The 24,439-nt window shown below is 48.3% G+C and overlaps 1 protein-coding gene across 1 annotated transcript in view; it reads left to right on the forward strand.

The window, feature by feature from the left end:
• The window catches only part of KCNH1 (potassium voltage-gated channel subfamily H member 1), a 421,111-nt gene that overhangs the window by 328,477 nt on the left and 68,195 nt on the right, over positions 1-24,439 (forward strand). The window contains exon 10 of the mRNA XM_052653941.1: positions 2,699-2,895. Within this exon, the coding sequence (XP_052509901.1) occupies positions 2,699-2,895 (197 nt within the window). The remainder of the gene's footprint in view (positions 1-2,698; positions 2,896-24,439) is intronic.

The following is a 24,439-nucleotide window of genomic DNA, read 5'->3' on the forward strand; positions in this document are numbered from 1 at the left end:
GTGCCTGCCTATATGTATACATACCACATCCTTATCCGTTCATCCGTTGATGGAAGCTTAAGTTGCTTAGATGAAGTAATCTTAATAAGAATCAGGCAGGGTTACCAATCTATTCTCAATCGTTCTGACTTAAACCACTAAGTAATTTCGTATGGGCCCTTCAGCCCAGAGCTCCGTGATTCTGTGTGTTCTGGTTATCTATTTCTGCTGACCAAACCACTCCCAAATTTAGTGGCTTAAAAAATTAATTGTTTCTCATGACTCTGTGGGTTGTTTGGCTCAGTTGCTGGTTCTCCCTTGAACTTCCCACACATGGTTACAGTCCAGTGTTGGCTGGGGCTGAAGTCATTTGAAGGCTTATCTGGGCTGGAGGACCAAGATGGCTTGCTTACGAGACTGGCAGAGCCTGGCTGTCAGCTGGACTCTTAGAGCACTTCTGTGTGACCTCCTATGTGGCTTGTTCTTCTCAAAACATGGTGGTTGGGTCCAAGAGAGAGGATCGTGAGAGGTCAGTGTTCCAAGAAACCCAGGCAGAAGCTGCAAGGCTTCTTATGACCCTGCCTGAAAAATCCCAGAACATCGTTTCTGCCACATTCTGTTAGCCAAGGCAAGGGATTAAAGTGAGTTCCGGTTTAAGGAAAGGGAATTAGGCTTCACCTCTTGACATAGAATGAGACCTCCACTGGCTCAGGTGGTAAAGAATCTGCCCACAGTGTGGGAGACCTGGGTTTGATCCCTGAGTTGGGAAGATCCCTGGAGAAGGGAATGGCAAACCATTCCGGTATTCTTGTCTAGAGGATCCCCATGGAAAGAGGAGCCTGGTGGGCTCCATGGGGTCTCAAAAGTGTTGGACACCACTGAGTGACTAACACTTTCACTTTTCTTGACATAGGTTGCAATATGACAGTAGGGTCTATGTTTTGACTATCTGCCATACTGCGTGTCAGAAAAAGTGCATTGTCTAGGGGAACAGGAATACATAATTACGAAAGGCATGAGAGGCGTGGCAGAGCAGTAGAGAGGGGTTGCAGAATGCTCCACGTGTATGAGTGAACTGGCCGGCCTTGTTGATGAGGACTCCATGCATGCTAGGGGAGACACTGAATGAACCCCTCCCCATGGAGGCCAGGTGGCACCCCACAGAGAGAGACATTCCCGTGGGCTGGCTCCTGCTCTGCATCACCACACTCATATTACAGATGGCTGGAAAGCCACCTGCCTGAGAGCTACCCCAACCTGGTATCCCACTTGTATGATGAAGCTATGTTCATAAATTAAAGCTGCACTTCATTTCACAAACACGCAATGTGTGCAGTAATGTGCCCAGTACATCTGCTTCTCAGCTCATGTCGTGGAGGTGCTTGAGAGGGCGATACCCGTGGAGTACCTTATGTGCTTAGGGTGGACACTTTCTGGTGTTTGAGAAGAGGTCAATTTCTGTCCAGACGCTTAAAGCCCTAATTGCGTCCCTTCGCCTGAATTAGGAAAACAGCTGCCCTGTAAAGTGCACTGAGTCGCAGGCACCTGGGCTCTAGCTGTAGAGGGCGGCTGTTCTGAATGCATGGGCTGACAACTCCCTCAGGGGCTATTACATTGGTTTTCACCCTGGTTGCATTGTTTCCTTCCTTCCCAAACACCTCTCTCTGGCTCCCTGGAGATTCAGATTTGTGTTTATCTGTGCTGAAAATTTAAAGGGAAGAGAAACAATGTTTCAAGCTATTTGATATATAACCAGAGGCTGTGCCAGGAATGAACTAAGCTTTGCATTAGACATATGTTAAAAGCTCAGTCTCTGGGAAAGGTTGGAAGAATATCCCTAGGTAAGAAAAACAAATATTTAGAGGAGATTGATAGAAGTTTGACCCAGAATACCGCGACGTGGGATGAGTACTCTATTGACGTATTATTAAATATAGTCTTGTGGAATGCTAGGCATAAGAGGATCCTCAAGATGCCACTTATATAGGGCCCATATTTTTATACCACCAGGAGGGCATCTGGCAAGGTGAGGAACATGGAAGGAGGGATGGGGGAGAGAGAGTGAGGATGAGGCACCACACACATAAACCTCAGGGCGGTGGACAGAGTTTGGAGGAAGAGGAGCTTCACCCTTGCCTGATTTCGTCCATGTATGTCATGCTAATCAGGGGAGACACCTCCTGTTTTTCAGCTCCCGATGAAGAGTCCACACCCTCCCCATTGCAGCCAACGGTGTGCCTCTCAGTCACACTAAGTAGACCTACAGTTTACCTTCCTTCTCTTTTGCCAGCAGACATTGTGAGAACCCTACTGTGTTGCCAGATTCTGTGTTTGTGGAGGGACGGGACGCAGGAGAGCTCATGCCGGGAGACAGACAACAAGTAACATCATTACCGATGATGATCAGTGTTTTGGAAAACCAGGGGTGACAAAGAATAACATGGGGTTCCAGTTTCACGTAGGATGCTCGTGAGGTCACAAGTGATCCCGAAGTTATTCATTGAACTTTGACATATATGGTATTTTTAGTTTTAGTTTTTAGTTTTAGTTTTCTGAAGTTGCATGTCATTAAGGTCCAAATTAAAACCATTCTGGCCTTTTCTAAGCCCCAGCCGTGGAATGCCGAATGGACAGTAGTCCTGGGAGATGGTGGAAAGCCAGCATCGACGGCCAGACTGCTCCGGCGGGCACTTTGCTCATCACCACGTTCTCTCCTCAGGGAAAGGAGACGTGTTTGGAGACGTGTTCTGGAAGGAAGCCACCCTTGCCCAGTCCTGTGCCAATGTGAGGGCCCTGACCTACTGTGACCTGCATGTGATCAAGCGGGACGCCCTGCAGAAAGTGCTGGAATTCTACACGGCCTTCTCCCACTCCTTCTCCCGGAACCTCATTCTCACCTACAACCTGAGGAAGCGCGTGAGTGTGCGGTTTCCGTCTCTTTTCTACCAAGAGCAGTCTCTGTGCTCTTAGGACAACCACGTGGGCTGAGGAAGTCCTTTTGCTGTCTGTTTAAATGGAGTAGCCGATTCTGTAGAGGTTCTGCTTATTGCTTGCTCTTTGGAGCTTTTGCTATAAAATGAGAGAGAAAAGGACGTTGCTTGATTAAAAGATGGATTGATTTTGGGGCAGAAAGGTTTGCTCCTGAGTGTGTCTGTGGGCTTTTCCTCAGTAAAATCCTCACCTTCTAGCATTTTTGAAAAGATGAGTTAAAAAAAAAAGTGAGGTTGTTAGTCAATAAAATGGTTGAGTGGAATCACTTAATTAATGTAAACTGAATTTTCCCTGCTGATTAGAACACACTAAATGGTGTGAGGCTGTTAGCCAGCTGGTAATAATATTTTTAAAAAAAATAAAGATAGGAAAGTGAGTCAGTTGAGTCCAGAAAATAAGAGGTGGGATTTGATTGTCTGGAGATTATTTTATATACAGATGTCAGTTTACCTGACTGAGAAATGATTTGTGGTTTTAAGAACCTGAAGATCTCTCATCTGAACTTGTTACTTTCACCCTCAAATCATCAGAATTGCTCCATCTGTCTCTGCAAGGATTAGACAATGTGTCTTATACTTGGGGTTTTCATGACCGATGTTCTTGCATTTCATTTATCTCCTTTGGTCAAGCAGGTAGCTCTCCACCTATAGAATTCATCCAGGAGGACTGTCTTAGGAATCTTTCCAGAAATGACCTCGTGATCTCCCCCACCCCTCAAACTGCTCCTCTTTCATGGTCCCTGTCTCTATTAACATTGTCTGTGTCGCCCTGGGGCTCCACGTTGGAAAACCCTGCCATCATCCTCAATGCTTCTTCCCTGTCTCCCATGCTTCCGTTTACTCATCACATCCCGTTGCTTCTACCTGTACCCTCAAACCTCAGTCCACACTGCTCTCCTCCCCAGGAATTTCCCTGAGCTCTTGGACCACAGCACCCCTGATACAGCATCTCCTCCCGTCCTGGACCAAGCAGTAGGCCCCAAACCCACTCTTCCATCTTGTGCGCTTCCTCAATGCAGTACTTCCCCGCTGGCCACTTATGTGACCACTGGGATGATGTCATTCCCCTCCCTAAAGGCTTTTTGCCCCACTCTAACTACAGCATGATGTCCGCTCACTCCCACACGGTTTATGTGGTTTTCCACATCTGGCCCAAACTTAACCTCTAAGCCCCAACCCCAGTCAGTCATCCTGCACCCACCATTCTCACCAGGAAAATGACCCATATGGTCTGCAAACACGCTGCCCCCTTTCAGAGCACCATGTCTCTGCATGGGCTTCCTGGCCTGGAATTCTTTTCTCTCAAACCCTTCAGTTCAGTCACACAGTCGTGTCCAACTCTTTGCAACCCCATGGACTGTAGCACACCAGGCTTCCCTCCATCACCAACTCCCAGAGCTTGCTCAAATTCATGTCCATTGAGTTGGTGATGCCATCCAACCATCTCATCCTCTGTCATCACCTTTTCCTCCTGCCTTCAATCTTACCCAGCATCAGAGTCTTTCTCAGCACCAGAGTCAGTTCTTCACATCAGGTGGCCAAAGTATTGGAATTTCAGCTTCAGCATCAGTCCTTCCAATGAATATTCAGGACTGATCTCCTTTAGGATGGACTGGTTGGATCTCTTTGCATTCCAAGGGACTCTCAAGAGTCTTCTCCAACACTACAGTTCAAAAGCATCAATTCTTTGGCACTCAGCTTTCTTTATAGTCCAACTCTCAAATCCATACATGACCACTGGAAAAACCATAGCTATCACTAGATGGACTTTTGTCGGCAAAGTGATGTCTCTGCTTCTTAATGCTCAAACCCTTAAGGGTATGCTGAAATATTTATTTGTTCATAAATCTGATACATGCCAACTGAACTAGACTAGATGTATAAAACTGAATTAACACCCAGCTCCCTAGCTTCAGGAAAAGAAAAGAAAAAAAGTGAAGTCCTTCAGTCATACTTGACTCTTTGCGACCCCATGGACTGTAGTCTGCCAGCCTCCTCTGTCCATGGGATTTTCCAGGCGAGAATACTGGAGTGAGTTGCTATTAGCTTCAGGAACCTCAAGTCTAATGGAGAAGATGCACACAGGAGGGATAAGTGCAATACATGATGCTAAGTACCCTGAGTGTGATTTGTACAAGGTGTTACGAGATCATAAAGAAGGAGGGCAGCTAAAGGAGGAGGGCAGCTAAAGGAGTCAGAGAGAAAGTACTGGGGGTGGGTGATGAGACCTGAGCTGAGTCTTAAAGGATCAGTTTGCCAAAGGGAAATTGGAGGGGAGTTTGAGTCAAGGCACAAGAAAGGAAACAGCTTTTTGCCTTCCAAGTTTTTGGTACAAAGTTCCAAACACTTGTCATTGGGCTATCGCAACAAGGTGCTTCCGCTTGTTTTAAATCCCTTGACTTGCATTGCCCTGTGAGTCTCTGCTCAGAGATCTGGGAGGGCAAGGGCTTGGTATCCCAGTGCCTAATCCAGAACAGGGAATTTAAAAAACATCTGGGGATGGCATGGAGAAAGAGATGGGAGCTCTAGGTCTCAGCATCTACATCATAAAATGTGAGGTTGTGGCCAAGATGATTGATTATTTTTCTGGCTCTGTGACTGGAAAACTGGTCATTTAAATTCCAGTGGGGAATGGGAAGTGGGGGAGAAATGTGCATTCACAGTTCCTCCTCGTTTATCTGCAAACGTGGAATGCCTGCTGCTGATACTTTTAGCTAAGTGGATTCTCTTAAAGTCTGTTATTTGATTGATTCCTTCTTTTTATGAAAGCAAGTTGATTATAATCAGCTTTCAGTGTTGCTGATAACATAGGATGGGAAAAATGTACAGTTTGGGTTATTTGGAGGACTAATCATCTTGGAATAATTGTGGATCAAGTAAATGTGTCTTAGAAAAACAAGGACGGCAACCCAAACAGCAGCACGTCAGTGGTCAGATTGCTTTTGTAAGTGCAGAATGATGGACAGCTCTGCAGAAGAGAAGGCTCGGGGGGCGTGTTTCTGAAAGGCTGTTTGGAGGAGCAGCTGGCATGGTCTGTGTGGCCACGGGGCACAGAGGAAGAAGCAAAGCTGTAGACAGTATGAGAGAGACCTCGGGGAAGATCAGAGCTGCTCAATGGAAGCAGTAGGTACCTGGTTTCTTTTCCTGAAGGCGTTTGGCCGTCCTCTGGAGACCCCCTCAGAAACCCTGTGGAAGGGACTTAGTCATCCGATGCAGAGTCAGATCAGTTGCCCTTCAAATGTCCTTCCAATCTCAAATGCCTATAAATCTGGTATGGATCTGAGAATTTTAGTGAGTTCTTTTCTATAAAGAGATAGCCATTCTTTTTCTTGGGAAAAAGAAAAATAAAAGAGGCTTGTCATTTTGGTATATCCGTTGTAGTCTCTCATTGTGTCCTGCTGAGAATTAATTCCTAGTTACATAGGGCATAGAAGATGAGAACATTACATGCATGAATCATTCTTGTAGCTATTTTTTTTCTGGCCAAGGAAAGTGTATGCTTGTGGCTGTTTCTATCTTGGCAAAATCGACTGTGTTATTCTGCAAAGATGCCTGAGAACATGGTGCCTTTGACATCAGTCTGGGGAGTTGTTTGCTCTTGTGGACGCCCTCCAGTGCACAGCAAGAGCTCTATCCAGTCTCTCCTCCATTTCCCCACCGCCCTCATTTCACAAACGTGACGTTGCATAGAAAGTTCACAGAGCTGGATGAGTAAGGGAAGAACTGGAGCCAGAAACGACTCATTGGCCAGGTTTCTCTCTGCCTCTCACAGCTTCATGGCTGACCCTGGCCTCTGCATCGCAAGCCTCACCCTCTCACCCCTAAGTCCATGTGTCTGAGCACCTTCAGCCTTGGGCACTGCTCTTGGGATCCAACTCGGGGAGGACCTGTTACCTTTTCCTCCAAGACACCTGGGGTCATAGGCAGTGATGAAGGAGGCAGAACCTGGAGGCTGGTCCAGCATTTTGTTGACCTTGGGTTTTCCTTGTTTCTGGGCTCTGAGCCCAATGAGACCTCAGTCTGCATCTTGCTCTGCCACTTCATGCTTCTGCAAGCCCTAAATGCTGCCTTCCCCATCTGTAAAATGGGGCTGATGGAAAGGTCTCCTTGCAGGATTATTGGGAGGATTAAATAAGATACTATTGCAAAGCTCCCACACACAGGGTCTGGAGCATAGTCCATGCTCAGTTAAGTTGTGTGTTATTATTGTTTTGTTGTGTCCACTTGACACTCTTCTTTCTTGTTCCATGCCTCTGCCTTTGCGTGTAGAGGGCACTCATCCTTCAGAACGTCAGGGTACTCGCTCTGCAGCATGTTCTGTGGGTGGATGCTCCCCCCGGGATCTCTGCACCTCCTGCAGCAGAGGGGCCAGCTGCTCTGGCCTCCTTGTCCCTTTGCTTTGGTCAGTGGTGGCGTCGACCCTCACCCAGTCTTTTGGCCAGTTCCATTCATGGAGGGAAAGCTGAGGTTGTTCTGACCTGTTGGGTCAGTCACCAGGGCATCTGTGTTGTCAAGAGGAAAGCACAGCTTCCTCCTTCCTTCTGAGGGAGGTGGCGTATTGTTGTCCATGATAAGAAGGAGGTAAAAGGTCCCCATCCCAGATCCTTGGCTTTCTAGGGTGTCAGGCTCTCCGGACGTTTTCCTACAGGCAGCTGGAGCTTTGCACACTATTAATAGTAACATTATTACGAACTCCAGTTAGTCACAGTGTCAGTATATGTTTTATGTCAGCTTATTAAATCTTCAGAACAGCCTTCTGATATCCCCGTACCAACCCCACTTCTCAAGGGAATAGACTAGGACCCCATGGAGAACAGAATCACGTTTCTAAGGTCACCCACTTGTAAGTGGTAGACTGCAAACCACGCACGTGCCCCCCTCCCTGGTAAGCAGCATCACATCCTGTGGTGGGGCTCTGGTTACGTGTGGCGCTCAGCTTTTCCATGTGAGTATTCTCCTTCGGCCTCTGCTTTCTCTCAATCTGTTGACTTTTCAGAGGTGGCACAGTTTGTCTCTAAAATACCTCTAATACCTTTGTTGTTCTCCAGCACACTCCAAAAATTGTACAGTAAGTCGCAGTCATATCTCAGGTTGTGAGACTTGAGAAGGTTTCCCCTCAAAGTGACAGCCACACCATTGCTGGGTGTGCCAGAGAGGCATGGACCAGCAGGTCAGCCTGGCTGGTGTTAGTAACTAGGAAGAGCTAAGGACCTGGGTTTGAACCCTGGTGTGACTCCTGACTAGCTGTGTGCCCTTGTGCAAGTTACTAAAATAGCCTAAGCCTCAGTTTTCTCATCTGTAAAAAGGGTTTAATAGGATTCCCTCCTAACTAGGTTTAATGGGAAGATCACATACATTAAAACAAACACAGTTGACATAGTTCCTGTAGGAACCACTCACTACATATTAGTTCCCTTCTCTTCCCCACCACCTGTTCTCTCCCTCCACCTTCAGTCCAAGAAGTTCTGGGTTCACCCTTTGCTGTGCTGTTTATAACCAGACCCCTTCTTGAGTTGGTGTTTCACCTGGCTCTACTCTCCTTGTGACCGGGGGGGGGAGCTCTCACCTCCCAGGTGCTAGGAGATCGGTCCTCCTGCCCATTGTTGGCACAGTAGAGGAAATGGATCACAAGTAACTGACGTATTGCAGACAAGCAGTTGGGTAATTAACAGCAGTCAGTGCATGGGATGATTGGCATGTAGGTTATTAGTAGGGTGGCACTCATTTTCTGTGTGGGGGGCTTTATTTTTAAAGTCAAGATTGTGCTTTTGAGTATGTTTTGCATCATGTTTGCATATAGTAATTTGTTCCAGGATAGATTTTTTTTTTTCCCTTGGCTTGATAAGGTCTCAACCTAGTGAGTTTGGGAGGGACCTGGGACAATAGTTACTGGTGGTTTCAAAGCAGGAGCCTCCTGACGCCTGTTTTCTAAAACGGAGGTTGCCATAGTGAATTGTGATGAATACTATAAGTACATTTCTAGCCCACTTTAACCAAAGGGGATTTTATTAATATTCTGGAGAAGAGGAGATCAAAGCTTGGAGGCTTGAAGAGAGCTTTGGCTGTAGCTGGCATTGGAAAGCCTTGCAGTTTCCTCCCCAAACAATTTCTCATGGAAGGTTGGTAAGAGGCAAAGACAGACTGCAGAGCCAGGTGCTTGGAAATACGTCCCCTTCCTCACTGCATCGCTAAGTTTTTAAAATGATCTCTACACAGCCCATATTTTCCTTGTCATTCTTCCACAGTGAGGGCTTCTGTGGAATGAAAATCATCTATTAAACTGTCAAGCTATAAAGATCATTTTAAAATCAGGGTGTTGAAATTAAGGATGGGGAAGGAAAGAGATGGGTGTGAGTGATAAGACCATAATTCTTTCAGGACAACAAAATATAAATCAAAATTGAGTCCCTTTTTCCTTCAAGAGGATCAGGAGTGATGTTTAGGGACCTGTGAGGCCTTCCATGGATTTTCAGGGATCCTCCCTAGTGCTCCCCCCTACAAAGCATATGATCACAAAGGTGAGAGATAATGAAAGGACCCCATGCTTCATTATGTATAAATCTGCAGCCATTTCCAAGGAAGCAATAAAGTTCTGGAAGAAGTATGAGGTTTAAAGCTAGAGCCTCATACCTGGACTCAGCCACTTGTTAGCTGGGAAGGCGGGAGCAGTGAGGGAGGAATTTGAGTAAGTACAGCTCTCTTCTTCTGTGGCTTCATCCTGTCTGCTCCACAGGGTGGCTGTGGCAGGATGACCGGGTGGAAGGCACAGGGCCTTACAGGTGATAGGTACACAGTCAGATGAATTCCCTCCCGTTATCTGTAGGTGTGGGGGCTGCAGAGCAAAGGAGAGCAGGGGCTGTAATAGTTTGGCTCTTTGGAAAAGACCCTGATGCTGGGAAAGATTGAGGGGAGGAGGAGAAGGGGCAACAGGGGATGAGATGGTTGGATGGCATTGCCGACTCAATGGACATGGGTTTGGGTGGACTCCGGGAGTTGGTGATGGACAGGGAGGCCTGGCGTGCTGTGATTCATGGGGTCGCAGAGTCGGACACGACTGAGCAACTGAACTGAACACTCATATGGAGGCAGTAGGTAGTGGTGGCTTAACATGTAGACTCTAGTGTGAAAAGTACTTTTCAAATCCTGACTCTCCTTCAGGACCCTGGGCCAGTTACCTAACTTCTCTGGGTCCCAGTTCATTCACTGCTAACATGGAAGCAGTAATCGTACCTTAGCAGGATGCTTTGAGGAAGAATGTTCTCAATGTTATGTGTAGCTATCATTATTGTTATTGATGAGCTTAGCTTTTCTGGAAATGCAGAGGTCCTATCAGGTGCTGCAAGTTTTAAAAGGGGAATAGGGGCTAAATTTGAACAGGTAGAAATCTCCCAGACAGATGATTCCAAGGTCTGTCCCTGGGCCCCTCAAGTTGTACCAGAGGACCAGGTGATTTGTCAGGGAGGTTTGGGAAAGAATGGTGCTGCTGGACTCATCACAGATCCAATTTCCTCCCAGGAGAGAATGGATGGAGGAACTGGAAGGGCTCAGTGTGGGGGAGGTGGGGTGGGAGGGACGTTGTAATTTATCTTAACCCTTATCAACATCATGTCAGTGGCACAGTGTGTTTACTAGGAGCTAGAAAGGATCTGGCCTACTGTAGAGGACTGCCATGCCAAAACAATCTTTTGGAGATTAATGTACCTTCCTAATATTTTCTTAGAAGTATGTTGTAATTAATGATAATAACTAGGGTGGTGCTAACGAATCCCAGACTAGGGGCTCATCCCCAGGTGAGCAGGTTGGCATCCTGAAGCCTCAGATGTTTAGCCCACTATTTCTCACATTCATCTGGCCCCTGAACACTTTTTGAATTGTACCAATTAGTATCTGTTATCTATTTTAGTACACCTACTAACATCTGTCAGAGTGAGCGTTTTGCAGAGCATCGCTGGGAAACAGGAACTACCGACCTTTAATCTCTTGCGGCTCCAGTGGTCAGTGACCTGCAGAATAGATGAGTCTTGTCTGTGAAACGTCAGGAAGCCAAAGTCACTCAGCGGTGTGGGGGTGGGGTGGGGCGGGAAGGGAGGGGTGCTCGCTGGGTCCTCAGTAAATCCTGAGCAGAGATTGCTGGCAGAGTCTCCCTGCTTTCTGAACATCCTCCTAAACTCAACTTTCCCTCACTCCCTACAAGTGCCCTGTAGCCCATTTGATTTCTAAAGGGCAGCCAGCCTTACATTGTCAAAGAGCGTTTGACAGCACATTCTTGCTGGCATAATCCCATGGACAGAGGAGCCCGGCAGGCTATATTCGGTGGAGTCACAAAGAGTAGACCCGACTGAGCACACTCACGTGCTAATAGGAGGCTGCTGAGACATATTGTCTCCTTGACTTCCGATGCCTTCCTGGTTATTTTATTGGCTCGGTCAAGTTTCATGTTCCTACCTCATCTGCCACGAGTCTGTGCTTCCTAGTTCCCATTTAAGTGTTCCTTCTACTCTTTAAAATTGTCTCTTTGGCTATGAGCTCATCCTTATAAAATTTGCCAGTGAGTCATGGAGGTCTTTATTCTAGCCCCTGCTCCCCTATAACTGGAAAGTCAGGATTTCAAACTAGGCTGCCTGTCACAATGAGAACTACCTTCTAAGATGTTAGAGTAATGGAAACAAATGTTAGTTCAGCCCTTCGGACGCCTGCGTCAGGAGCTCACACACAAATCTGCCCCAGCCCAGATGTCCATGCAGATGGTTTTTACTGTGATGTGTGACATGGAGCAGTCCAGTTTTGATGCTTCTCACAGCAAACTTTGTCAGTTGTAATTTACTTGTTACCGGTGTCACTTAATGGTCTTGTCCTGCCCTTACTTAATTTAAACTTCTCAAGTGAATCCACTGGTGGGCTTGGACTCCATCTGTCTTCTCTTCAGCCTCTCTAGTATTGGTGAGGCCCCCTGTCCCTCTGATCCAATAAGCACTGGTCACCTCACTGATAGCTCTCATTATACTTCCAAGTAACTCTAAACTGTGGGCCTTTCTAGAAGCTCCTTAAGGGCTGAGCCTTGTCTGACTAACTCACCTCTGTCCTGATCAATTCTCTTAGAGCTTGGTAGAAGTGAAGAAGTGAAATCATTCAGTCGTGTCCAGCTCTTTACGACCCCATGGACTGTAGCCTACCAGGCTCCTCCGTCCATGGGATTTTCCAGGCAAGAATACTGGAGTGGGTTGCCATTTCCTTCTCCAGAGGATCCTCCTGACCCAGAGATTGAACCCAGGACTCCCGCATTGTAGGCAGATGCTTTACCATCTGAGCCACTGGGGAAATGGTAAACATTTAAAACTAAATGAATGAGTGAGTGAATGAACATAGCAGCTGACCAACCAGACAACCAACGAATTAATCTACAAATCCATCAACTTATTGGGCACATGCCTTTCTCTTGTTGTTATTATAGATTTTTGAAACCTTGACTGTAAGACAGCATCCACAGAGACACCCCCCTTTCTTTCCATCTCAGAAGCTTTGCCCATAAATCCCACACCATAGCCTAAGGGATAGTCATCTGACACTATCTCTTTTCCCTATGCCTGATGCCAAAATCTTGACATCTGTGCACCAATGCTGAATCAAATCTCAGTTCAGTCCAGTCATTCTGTCATGTCCAACTCTTTGTGACCCCACGGACTGCAGCATGCCAGGCTTCCCTGTCCATCACCAACTCCTGGAACTTGCTCAAACTCATGTCCATCGAGTTGGTGATTCCATCCAACCATCTCATCTTCTGTCCTCCCCTTCTCCTCCAGCCTTCAATCTTTCCCAGCATCAGGGTCTTTTCCAAGGAGTCAGTTCTTTGTTCTTTGCATCAGGTGGCCAAAGTATTGGAGCTTCAGCTTTAGCATCAGTGCTCCCAATGAATTTTCAGCACTGATTTCCTTTAGGATGGACTGGTTGGATTTCCTTGCAGTCCAAGGGACTCTCAAGAGTCTTCTCCAACACCACAGTTTAAAAGCATCAATTCTTCAGTGCTCAGCTTTCTTTATGGTCCAACTCTCACATCCACACATGACTACTGGAAAAACCATAGCTGTGACTAACCAGACCTCTGTCGCAAAGTAATGTCTCTGCTTTTTAATATGCTGTCTGTATTTGTCATAGCTTTTCTTCCAAGGAGCAAGTGACTTTTAATTTCATGGCTGTAGTCACTGTCCGCAGTGATTTCAGAGCCCCAGGAAATAAAGTCTCTCATTGTTTCAGTTGTTTCTCTATTTGTCATGAAGTGATGGGACCAGATGCCATGATCTTAGTTTTTTGAATGTTGAGTTTTAAGCCAGCTTTTTCAGTCTCCTCTTTCACTTTCATCAAGAGGCTCTTTAGTTCCTCTTCACTTTCTGCCATAAGGGTGGGGTCATCTGCATATCTGAGGTTATTGATATTTCTCCCGGCAGTCTTGATTCTAGCTTGTGCTTCATCTAGTCCAGCGTTTCTCATGATGTACTCTGCATCTGCATATAAGTTAAATAAACAGGGTGACAATATACAGCCTTGATGTACTCCTTTCCTGGTTTGGAACCAGTCTGTTGTTCCATGTCCTGTTCTAACTGTGCCTCTTGACCTGCATACAGATTTCTCAGGGGGCAGGTCAGATGGTCCGGTATTCCCATCTCTTTAAGAATTTTCCACAGTTTGTTGAGTCAAATCTCAAGGACAGAGTTTTGGGTGAAATAGGAAAGAACACTTTTATTGCTTTGCCAGGCAAAGTGGGACAGTGGGCTTGTGCCCCCAAAACTATGTGTTGCAACCCAAGAGGATTTGGTGAGGACTTATATAGCAATGCGGGAGACCTGGGTTCGATCCCTGGGTTGGGGAAGATCCCCTGGAGAAGGAAATGGCAACCCACTCCAGTATTCTTGCCTGGAGAATCCCATGGACGGAACCTGGTGGGCTACAGTGCATGGGGTCGCAAAGAGTCGGACATGACTGAGCGACTTCACTTTCTTTCTTTCTTTCTTATATAGCAATAGTTCAAGGGTGGGATTGTTGATAAGATCATGGTCTGTGTAGGGTCTTCAAGCCTTTAATCTGGCCTCAGGTAATCTCTTAAAGAGCTTCTCTGCTGCTGCTAAGTCACTTCAGTCCTGTCTGACTCTGTGTGACCCCATAGACGGCAGCCCACCAGGCTCCGCCGTCCCTGGGATTCTCCAGACAAGAACACTGACTGGGCTGGGTTGCCATTTCTTTCTCCAAAAGAGCTTCTCTATTTTCCTTTTAATCTGGTCTCGGTTGGCCTTCTCTGGAATGAAGAAGGCTGCATCTTCCATTTGGGGTCTTACTTCTGTAAAGTGGAAGATACTGTTCTGTGTGTCCCCTGAGGTGTGATCAGATCCCGGCCTCAAGCCTGCACTGTTGTTTCTTGACTCTGCCTCCCTTGTCTCTGTATCCCTTCTCTTCCCTGATTAGCAACCATTCGAATCTGCCCTTTGGGACTCAGGGAAGGTCATGGAGGTAGCAGTCTATTCCTTACAAATAAAAACTGGGGGGCACAGGAAGGCCTCCAGGCTCAGGAGCCCCACAGGGTCCTTTTTGGTTTCACACCTCACAGACAGTGGCTGATACGTAATCAGGAAGGTGTTCTTGCACGGATGACAGGAAAACAGTGAATCAAATCAGTAAGGCTCGAGAACAGAGGGCCTATGAGGGAGGCACTAGCAGTCTCCTAACTCCACAAGTTTTTTTTTCTTGCCCTTTCCCCACCTGGTTTTACCTATGAGGAGGCTGCTTGAAGACATCAAAAGGGAGTTTGTCCCAGACTTACAGGCTACTCCCCCTTCCTGGAGGTATCTAGAGACCCCATGGAGAACTGGATCAACATGGACTAGGACAGGCTTCCTTGGTGGCTCAGACAGTAAAGAATCTGCCTGCAGTGCAGAAGACCAAGGTTTGATCCCTGGGTCAGGAAGAGCCCCCAGAGAAGGAAATGGTTACCTACTCCAGTATTCTTGCCTGGAGAATTCCATGGACAGAGGAGCCTGGCGGGCTACACACCCCATGAGGTCGCAAAGCGTTGGACACGACTGAGCAACTAACACTCACTTTCACGGACTAGGAAATGATGCTCTCTTTGGGCCAGAGTGAGCTTGCTATCTCTTCTGTACCCAGCAGTGTTGCAGGGACCCAGCAATTCCTCAGACCTTTTACTTTCCAGGCTTTTACATCCACCTGACTGTCCCTGAGCTGCCTATAGCAGTAAGAGCCTGCATATTTTCTGTGGTAGATTTTATTTTTAAAAACTCCCTTGCTACCAGCAGCATGCCGAGGATGGTGCCTTTTTCCTCGGAGATCTATTTGCAGACAGCTCCTGCATTTTGCTGCATTTCCCAGCACGCTCCTCACAAATACTTAAGCCAGACATGAAAATAGCTTCTGGTTCACAGGGTATGAATTTTTAAAAGAGGACACTTGGTTGTATTGTCTCAGGGAAAAGCCTGCGCTCCTTCTGGAGCACATCGTATATTTGGCGCCTCCTGTTGGTGAGGTGTAATAGTGCATCTAACCATGCACTCTAACCAACCGGATCCTCAGAGAAGTGAAGCTGGTCCCAGAGACTCAAACAGGGAGAGGGCCCAAGTCAAATTCTACGGTAGATGATGGAGGGTGGGAAAAGGACATGGAAAAAGAAGAAAAGGCATGCAGAGTTAGGAAATAGCATAAAATAACTAAAATCCTTGATGACTGATGTAAATTGGACTTATAGGGGTGACCGTTTTGCAGTGTATACAAATACTGAATCGTCATACTGTACACCTGAATGGCACGTGCCAATTATATCTCAATTAAAGCAATACTGAGACTCCTGACAAAGTATACCGCACAGAGCTCTAGCTAGCAGCAGGCCATGCAGTAAATCGCCGACCTTTCCTTCCGTAAAGGCCCGTTCTCAAGCGCTTGGAGGAATTTAGCCACAGGAATTTGATTTATCTTGATTTCATAAGCGGGATGATGAAATGATTATATAAGGGTGGGGGTGGGGTTGGAGGCATGCCGCTTTCTCTGACATCCTCTCTGTTTGATTTTTCACTTGACTTGGGAAGACTCCAGAAAATTTGCTCCAAGTGGAAGCCACTTTCTTCTGCCCTAGGACAGTGAGGGTGTGGAGCAAGGATTGAACTGAGGGAAAAGAATGGGAAGTGAGGAATAAAGGCAAAGCATACCCGTGACTTTTCAGGAGCAGATTTGGCGAATATGATTTATTGAAGAGAGGAACCTGGTCCTCGCCCTGCTGAACTCTCACGCAGGGAGTCAGATGCCTTTGCTAACCCCAAACTGTGAGCTGGGCTGGAAGGAAAAACCCAGGGCGGAGTGGGCCTGCCAAATTCAATTTTCCCATCCTTCCGCCTCAAGACCGGATGAATCCAGCAGCAGAGCGGCTTTGTTTCGCTGTTGTGTCTCACTGCGTGACGGGGCAGCTGGGAAGCCGCCAGGGTTTTCATCCTGGGCTTTCTGTTTGAGCACCTCCTAATTCCGCCCTGACGTTCCTCTCAGGTTAGAACCTGAAACAGGGTGCTTTCATCTTAAGGCTTGTTGACTGGTGTTGGCGGCAGCTTCTCATTATGTGGTCACAGAGACAAAATGCCTCGGAATCTGTAATCAGTCCCTTCAGTCACTCCACGTCCCCCAGCCCCAACTCAGCTGCCGTTGCACGGCCTCCCCTGCAGGGGTGATGCCCCCTGTGCCCTGCGCTCCCTCCTCCCCCCTCTGCTACCTCGTGTGTGCAGGGCCCACGGAGGGGCTGGAGTGCAAGATGCTGCCCCTCTGTCCCTGCGTGGACTTGGGCTACTGTGTCCTTCTGCGGAGCCAGGCTCTGTCTGCACCTGGGCACACACACCCTTCTCACAGCCTCGGCTGGAAGTCTGCAGGCTTCCCCATGGGCCAGGCTGTCTGCCAGCAGTGTTGCTGTTGTCGGGGTGTGTGTGTGTGTATACTCTCAGGCGCACATGCATCCTATCAATGACTAGTCCTAAAGGAGACAGCCAGGGAGAAGAGAGCTGGGTAACCCAGCACCCGTTTCCGGCATCTGATCACCCCGAGCATCTTGTTTCTTCACTAGCTGGGTCTGCTTTGCTTGGCTAGGGAAGTATTTGTTTGTTTTTTCTTCCTTTGCGTTAAAGTCTAACCTGTCATCTGCGAGCTCAGAAACCCTGTCACATGCCATGTGGTAGTCAGTTGTTATTCATCTACGTGTGTACTTTATCGAGGGTTAATGTCCTCATTTAGGGCCCTTTGCTTGAGCCCCAGATCCCTTGTAGGCTATGAATAGGTGAGGCAAAGAGCCCGAGGAGGCTAGGAACCACTGTGCATGTAATGTACTCTGAGTGTAGGGCCTTCTAGGCAGGGGCCTTCCATGACAGTTACAAATAATTCATGCCTACAAACCCTCCCCCCGCCACTGGGTTTCTATGGGTTATTCATGATCCTAAGGCTTCAGGAAACAGAAGACCCTCCTCCATTGAGACAGAGGGAAGCATGTGTCCAGGGTACATACTGGACCGCAAGGCCAAGGCCCACCCCATGGAAAAGCCTGGCCTCCACTTCCTTAGGCCGTCAGACGCATTCGAACGCCAAGTTCCACTTGTTTACTCGATTCCACTTTGAGTGTCTTTTTCGGTTATTCACACACGTCCTGCATGGCCTGGCAGACTCAGATTTCCCTCGGTGGCTGGACCTTCCCAGGGTAAAGCACGCCATCAGACCAGAAGCATCTTGAGGGTGGTGCACTGTGGCTGCCCCCATCTCCCCACGCATACCCGCATGGGGGATCCCCAAGTGTGTTAGCTTCCTGCGGCGGCTCTTGTACAGATGATGACACACTGGGTGACTTAAAATAACAGGAACTCATTCTCTCACAACTTCTAGAGACCCCGGGTCCGAAAGGATGCCAGCAGGGCCCTGCGCCCTCTGACAGCTCTGGGGGACAGTCCTTCCTTCCAGCTTTGGATGGCTCCTGGCGTTCCTGGTTGGTGGAGACCTAACGTCCATCTCTGCCTCTGTGTGGCCTTCGCCCTCTGCCTCTGCGCCTCAAACGTCCTTGTCTTGCTTGTAAAGACACCAGTCATTGACTGTGGGGCCTTAAATCCAGGATGGTCACATCTCGAGGTCCTTAAATTAATTACATACACCAAGACCCTATTTCCAAATAAGGTCACGTTCGCAAGCATTAGGATTTAGCACTTGGATATATTGGCAGGAGGGTGGGTGCAGCTTCACTCGAATGCCTCCCTTTCCTCTTTTTCATCTGCCTTCTCTTCTTCCTCTTTCTGCTCTTCATCCTTCTTCATCTTCCTCTCTGCTCCCCTTTCCTCCTCTCCCTTCTTCTCTCTCTGAGCACCTTTCCAGCACAAGATGGTTTTTTTCCCATAAGTAATAGTCTCGTGTGAGTTATGTTTCTTCTCCTGGATGGTTCTTGGAATAAAGTCCAAGTTATTTGGTTAATCCTTTGAGTCTCCAGGTAGAATATCATTTTCCTTTGCTTTCTCTTGAGTGATGTCTCCTTTGAATCCTGTGAAATTCTCTGACAGAGATTCACCAGGCACGGGAAGCATCGAGATCACAGGAAAGAGCTTTGTGTCAGACATTAGAGAGAGCTTCCTGCTGGGAGAGGTGAGGAGAGGCGATAAGTAAAAGACCTAAGTGGGTAATGGACTCCCCTTCCCTGCGGATGGTTAAGAACAATACTTTTTTGGTTATCTAGCTCTGATCTCTGTCACTTTCTTGTTCTAAACCTTTGATGGGTCCTTGCAGCCTCAGAATAAAGTCCAGGCCCAGGGGTCTCCTCTAAGCCCATATTCCAGCTGCAGTACAAACTGTACTTCTTGCTGTTGTCCTCCGCCCACCCCCACAGTTACACATCCTGCTGAGCGTTTACTTTGTCTGTGTCCTCTCTCTCGGGATGTCCTTCACCCTACCTCACCACCTCCCTTCAAACCCAAGCCAGCCTCAAGCCCAGCTCAGACACTCCTTCCCACTTCTCAGTCTACTTCCAGCTAGAATCTCTCTCTCCTCTAATTTGTCTTTCTCTGCTATTCTGTTTGTCCTTTAAAGAAGCTACCACTCATAGTTTCGTGTAGAATAATGAAACATATATGGAATTTTTCCTCTGAATGTGGGGGTCCTATATTTTCATTGCTTGCATTTCTTCACGTAGTGCCTGGCCCTCAGTGTCTGCTAATTTTCGAACCCCTGTCTCCTGCATTAGCAGGTGAGTTCTTTACCAGCTGAGCCATAGTGATTCCCTCTTTGTCATATAGCCACTAAAACTGCTTTGCTCACATGCAGGAGGGGATCTTTCTGGCCATGCGCAGCCTTCCCAAGGCTTCCCCCAAATGCAGTCTCCTAAATGTGACTGTGGACTTTCCACCAGCTCGGCAGCCTCCTCATCAGCCTGCTGTCTCTTCTGCTCCACCGTAGCCCAAATCCTAACCTAATCCAAATAGCTGTCCCTCCCAGACAACCCATCCTTTCTCCCAGCTCCCGATTTCCTGCCTTTATCACATCAAAGAGGGCCTGGGAGGGTTGGACCGCACACGGAACCCTCCCCTCTCTGGAGCCACAATTCAGAGATGCCTCCTCCATAATGCTCTCCTCAGGAAACTCCTCCCTGCCAGCTTATCACCACCACCACCCATCATCGCTCTAGGGCCCCTGAGTGACTCAGTGGAGCAGGGCATCTTGAGGAAAGTACCTTGTGCCCTGGACTGTTGTCGGGACCTGGGTTCTACCCCATGTATTTCTGCTAGGCCAAGTTGTTAACCTTGATGTTGCTCATTGTAAAATGAGAACATTAGGTGAAGGCTGATTATCAGCCTTATCGAATTTGAGTTCTAGGGGTATCTGCCTACCCTCTCCGCTCTGAAGAGCATGGATACAATGTCCTAAGCCAGGCAGCATGGGCAGGAGGCCTCTACCATCTTGGCACATCCCCTTCACCTGTCCTTGCTTGACTTGTAATTCTCATCTGTATCCTTTGATTCCCCATAATCCCATCCTGGCCTATCTGTGAATGGGACAAAAAGGCCACTCCCTACAGCTTAAGAGATTTTAAAGTCCAATTAGAAGACCAGGATTCCTTTCCCCTGACTTGGCTTACAAAACTGGAGATTGAGGAGGAGAGGTTCAAACCCTGAGCCGTGTCCCTGGCTCGGTTTCCACCAGGCCCAAAGCTGTGTCTGGTTTTCCCCCACTGTGCCCCAGATGAGCTCACCAGGACCTGCTTGTTGCTGCCCCGGGATGTAGTTGAGTCTACTGAAGCAATGGACAGGGTTACTTTCTGCTTCAAGCTTGATCACATGTGCACATCTGTGTGTGGGAGTGCACACACCCTTTGAATGTCTACACCCACTTCACTTTCATATATTTTATTTCATCTGATCCTTGCAATAACTTTGTGAGGCTGATGCTATTATTTCTCTTATTTTTCCATATGCAAAACCTGAAGCTCAGAGGAGTGAAAGGTGGGTTCAGTTCAGTTCACTCACTAGGTCATGTCCGACTCTTTGCAGCCCCATGCACTGCAGCACGCCAGGCTTCCTGTCCATCACCAACTCCCAGAGCTTGCTCAAACTCATGTCCATCAAGTCGGTGATGCCTATGTGCCAAAACTAGAGCTGGAACTCAGGTCTTCTGACTCCAAATCCCAAGTCCTTCCCACTAGCCCACCCGACCATATTGGTCTGCAGAGGGGGACTGAGCAGCCTCACTTCTCCCTCGTACAGGGGCCCTTGAGAACGTTGCGCTGACAGGCGGCCAAGGAGAGCTATTTCTTCCCCAGCCTGGTTTTGTAAACTAGAGTCTCTCAGTCTTCAGTGTGCACACAAGTCAGCTCTGATCTTGTTAAGATGCAGATTCTGATTCAGCTGGTCAGATTCAGGGAGGGGTCAGAGTTACATTCCTAACAAGTGCCCCGGTGGTGATGCCTGTGTAGCAGCTGTCGACACTTTGAGGATCACGCTGGAATGGCAGGACTGTAGGCAGCCCTGGTTGATACTTGCAGAGGCGGAAGGACGGGAAATCTGTGTCTTCCCAGGCCTGTACCTGGGAGTCCACTGTTCTTCCCCAAGTGGCCGAGGCTGTTGAGAGGCCCAAGGATGCTGATCCCTGGGGTGAAGAGAGAGAGCTCCTGTGTAGAAACACACTCATGGTTGTCACCCAGGGCTCAGATGGTGAAGACAGGTGGTCCTGCAGGGGCCAGAGTCAGGTAGGTGTAACAGACATGGGTTCAGTCTCTGGGTGGGGAAGACCATCTGAAACAAGGCACAGCCACCCACTCCAATATTCTTGCCTGGAGAATCCGATAGACAGAGGAGCCCAGCGGGCTACGGTCCATGGGATTGCAGAGTCAGACCTGACTGAGTGGCTTAGCACTCGTGGGATGGGCCAGGAGGGTCTCCGGTACAAGGGCTTGAGTCTCCACTGGAGGGCCCTGTGCTTGCTGGTCGTGGCCTGGGGAACTCCCCTCCCAAGGGAGCAATGTGTTTGGTACAGTGACGATTATGGTTATGTAATTTATATAATACCGTAAAATTTTATTATTGTTGGTCCTTTTTATTACCATTTCCCAGTACTGAGTTGCTTCCTAGTATGCAGCCCTGTGCTAGGCTCTGTTTCTAAAACAAATCTAAGGATTTCAAGGGCGAGGATTATGTTTGGGGGATTATATGTATCTGTACATAATGGTCACTCAATAACTCCTCCATTAACCGAGGATTTCTTTCTCCTGATCTTTTAAAAGTGGCTGTCGGTGAGGCACACTGAGTGTGGTGCTTTTGTTTTGCTTTTGGGGAATGAAGTAGAGGAGATCATGGAATTAAAAAAATCCAAATACCTACCCTCCCACTCCATCCTTAGAGTCCAGCTGGACTCAGGAGCCTGGCGTGGTGGGTCCTGCTGGCCTCCTGTGCCTTATATACAGTACATCACCCCAGGGCCTGGCCTCCTTGCAGCTGTGGCCCCTTGGCAGAGTGAAATCAACTCTGCCCTGGAGCAGAGCCAAGGCATGCTCTGGCATGAATTCTGCTTTGCATCTCATTATTCTGGGTAGATGACTTTTAAGTCTGGTGACCATAGTTTCTCAACCAGCCTACATAGCAAAGGTCTTTTCAGCTACTTTTGGGAACAAATGGACATCTGAAAATAGAGCTTGAATATGCCAAATACAGAATTTCCATATTTTTTTTAAAATGGGGAATATTTATAACTTGGCTGCCCCAGGAAATTGAGGGGATACAATGCAGCCACTGGGCTTTGCCCCGATGCCTCAGTGGTAAAGAATCCGCCTGCCATGCAGAGACATGAGAGACTGGGTTCGATCCCTGGGTCAGGAAGATCCCTTGGAGAAGGGAATGGCATCCCACTCTGGTATTCTTGCCTGGAAAATCCCATGGACAGAGGAACCTGTCTGGCTACAGTCCATGGGGCCGCAAGGAGTCAGGCATAACCGAGCACACACACACAATGCACGCCTAAAGCATTGCTTCCAAGAGACGTTCCCTGACCCTCGTGCTCCCAATCCAAGTTCGTTTTTTCATCAACTTTTACTCAGAGCACTCTTTTTTCCCTTCATAGCCCTAAGCAGTGTATAATTTTAAATGTACAATCTTTGTTTGAGACTTGCTTCTGAGAGATGTTTGGTCCCCTGCTGTATCCCCCGTAATTAATGGTACCTGTATGTTGCAGGCTGGGTCCCTCAGGCACTAGGGAGTGGTTCCCAAGTTATGGTTTCTGGTTGCAAAGGCAAGTTCTTGGCCCCATACTTGATCTATTGACATAGAATCTCCAGAACCGGACCCAGAAACCCATATAATGTTAATTCCTGTAGCGATTCTAATGCCCCTAAATCTGAAGAACCATTGCCTTGGGGTCTGGGACCAGTTCCTCAGTGTCATACAGCATGGGTTAAGGAACAGCCTTACATGGGCTGAAGGTCAGTGAGAGAAGTGAAACATCTCAGAGAGAGGTGAGGGGGCATTCTGGGTGCTCATTCCAGTGGAGGGACCCCATGCCCTTGAGCATCTTCCCTCTTATACAGCAAGGGAGAGAGCAAGCTGGTAATGAAGGGCCATAGAAGGGCCTTGGCAGAGGCAGGCCAGGGAGCTAATGGATTACAGGAGTAGGCTGGGAAAGCTTCCCTGGTGGCTCAGATGGTAGAGCCTCCACCTGCAATGCAGGAGACCTGGGTCTGATCCCTGGGTCGGGAAGATCCCTTGGAGAAGGGAATGGTAACCCACTCCAGTATTCTTGCCTGGAAAATCCTTATGAACAGAAAAACCTTGTGGGTTACAGTCCATGGGGTCACAAAGAGTTGGACATGACTGAGGAACCAACATAACACATAGAAGGGAAAGCTAGCTGCCCCGCACCTGGAGAGCCCTAGGGCCCAGGAGAAGCTGTAGACCCTGCTACTTCAACACAGCAGAAGCCCCAGCCCCTGGGAAGCTGAGCTTAGGTGCGGCCCTGCCCTCAGGGAGAGGGGGAAGCTCCCAGTCCCAGCTGGTTCACTGCCCGGGCTGTGCAGAGTGAGATCCCTGGGGCAGCTCTGCTCACAGCCCTGGCACATAGCAGGCACTCAATCTCTTCAGGGTGAAGAAGTAGGGTTTCTTCCAACTCTGAGGCTGATCCTGCTTTCCTGAGGTTTGGGCTGCTCACCAGCAGACTCCTGGCTACTCAACGACCTAAGTATAACAATCTCTCCTGATGGGCAGGCCAGAGGCTCCATCAGCCCCTGTCCTTGCACCTGAAAGCAGGTGCTTGTGTTGGACTTCCCGACTCCTCACTCCTGCGCTGTCAGCCTGGCTTCCTGGGAGGCTTTGAGGGTTCTCAGTCCCACCGCCCTGGTTGTAACCAGCACCCCCAGGCTGCCCGGCCTACTCAGGCCAGTGGGCACAGTCCCTCTGCCCCGGGACTGCCCAGGTAGAGACAGTGACTGGGAGTGTTTCTTTGTACCCCAGTGGAAGGGCTGTCTAAAGACCTGAGCCCCAAAGGCTTTCCACAAGGCAGGCTGACCCTCCAGGGAGGGCTGCTGCTGCCTGGATCCCACCATCTCTCCCAAGAGCCTCTCCCAGGGCACTTCTCGGGGCACTCTGGTTGACTTTTATTGCTTAATTAGAAGTCTCTGAACAACTGGAGGGAAACTGATTACACTGCCTTCCCTGCCACCTAGAGGAAACAGCAGGAGCTGTCTCAAGCCCCCAACCCCAGGCTCTCATCTCGTTATTCCCCGCGCCCCTTGCTTTGGCCAGAAGTCCACATTCCTCCTTCATCTTTTGTGATGTCGTCTCTTTATCACATGAAACATATACCAATGGCTCCCTTCCTTGACCCTTAATTTCTTCTCAGTGCTTTTTAATCTTTGTCTTCTTTCTTTCTTTCCTGCTGCAGTACATTTTTGGGACCCACAAATAAGTGCCATCAACAAAGCTTTTGAA

This window comes from Budorcas taxicolor, chromosome 16 (assembly GCF_023091745.1).
Source record: "Budorcas taxicolor isolate Tak-1 chromosome 16, Takin1.1, whole genome shotgun sequence".
Lineage (NCBI taxonomy): Eukaryota > Metazoa > Chordata > Mammalia > Artiodactyla > Bovidae > Budorcas > Budorcas taxicolor.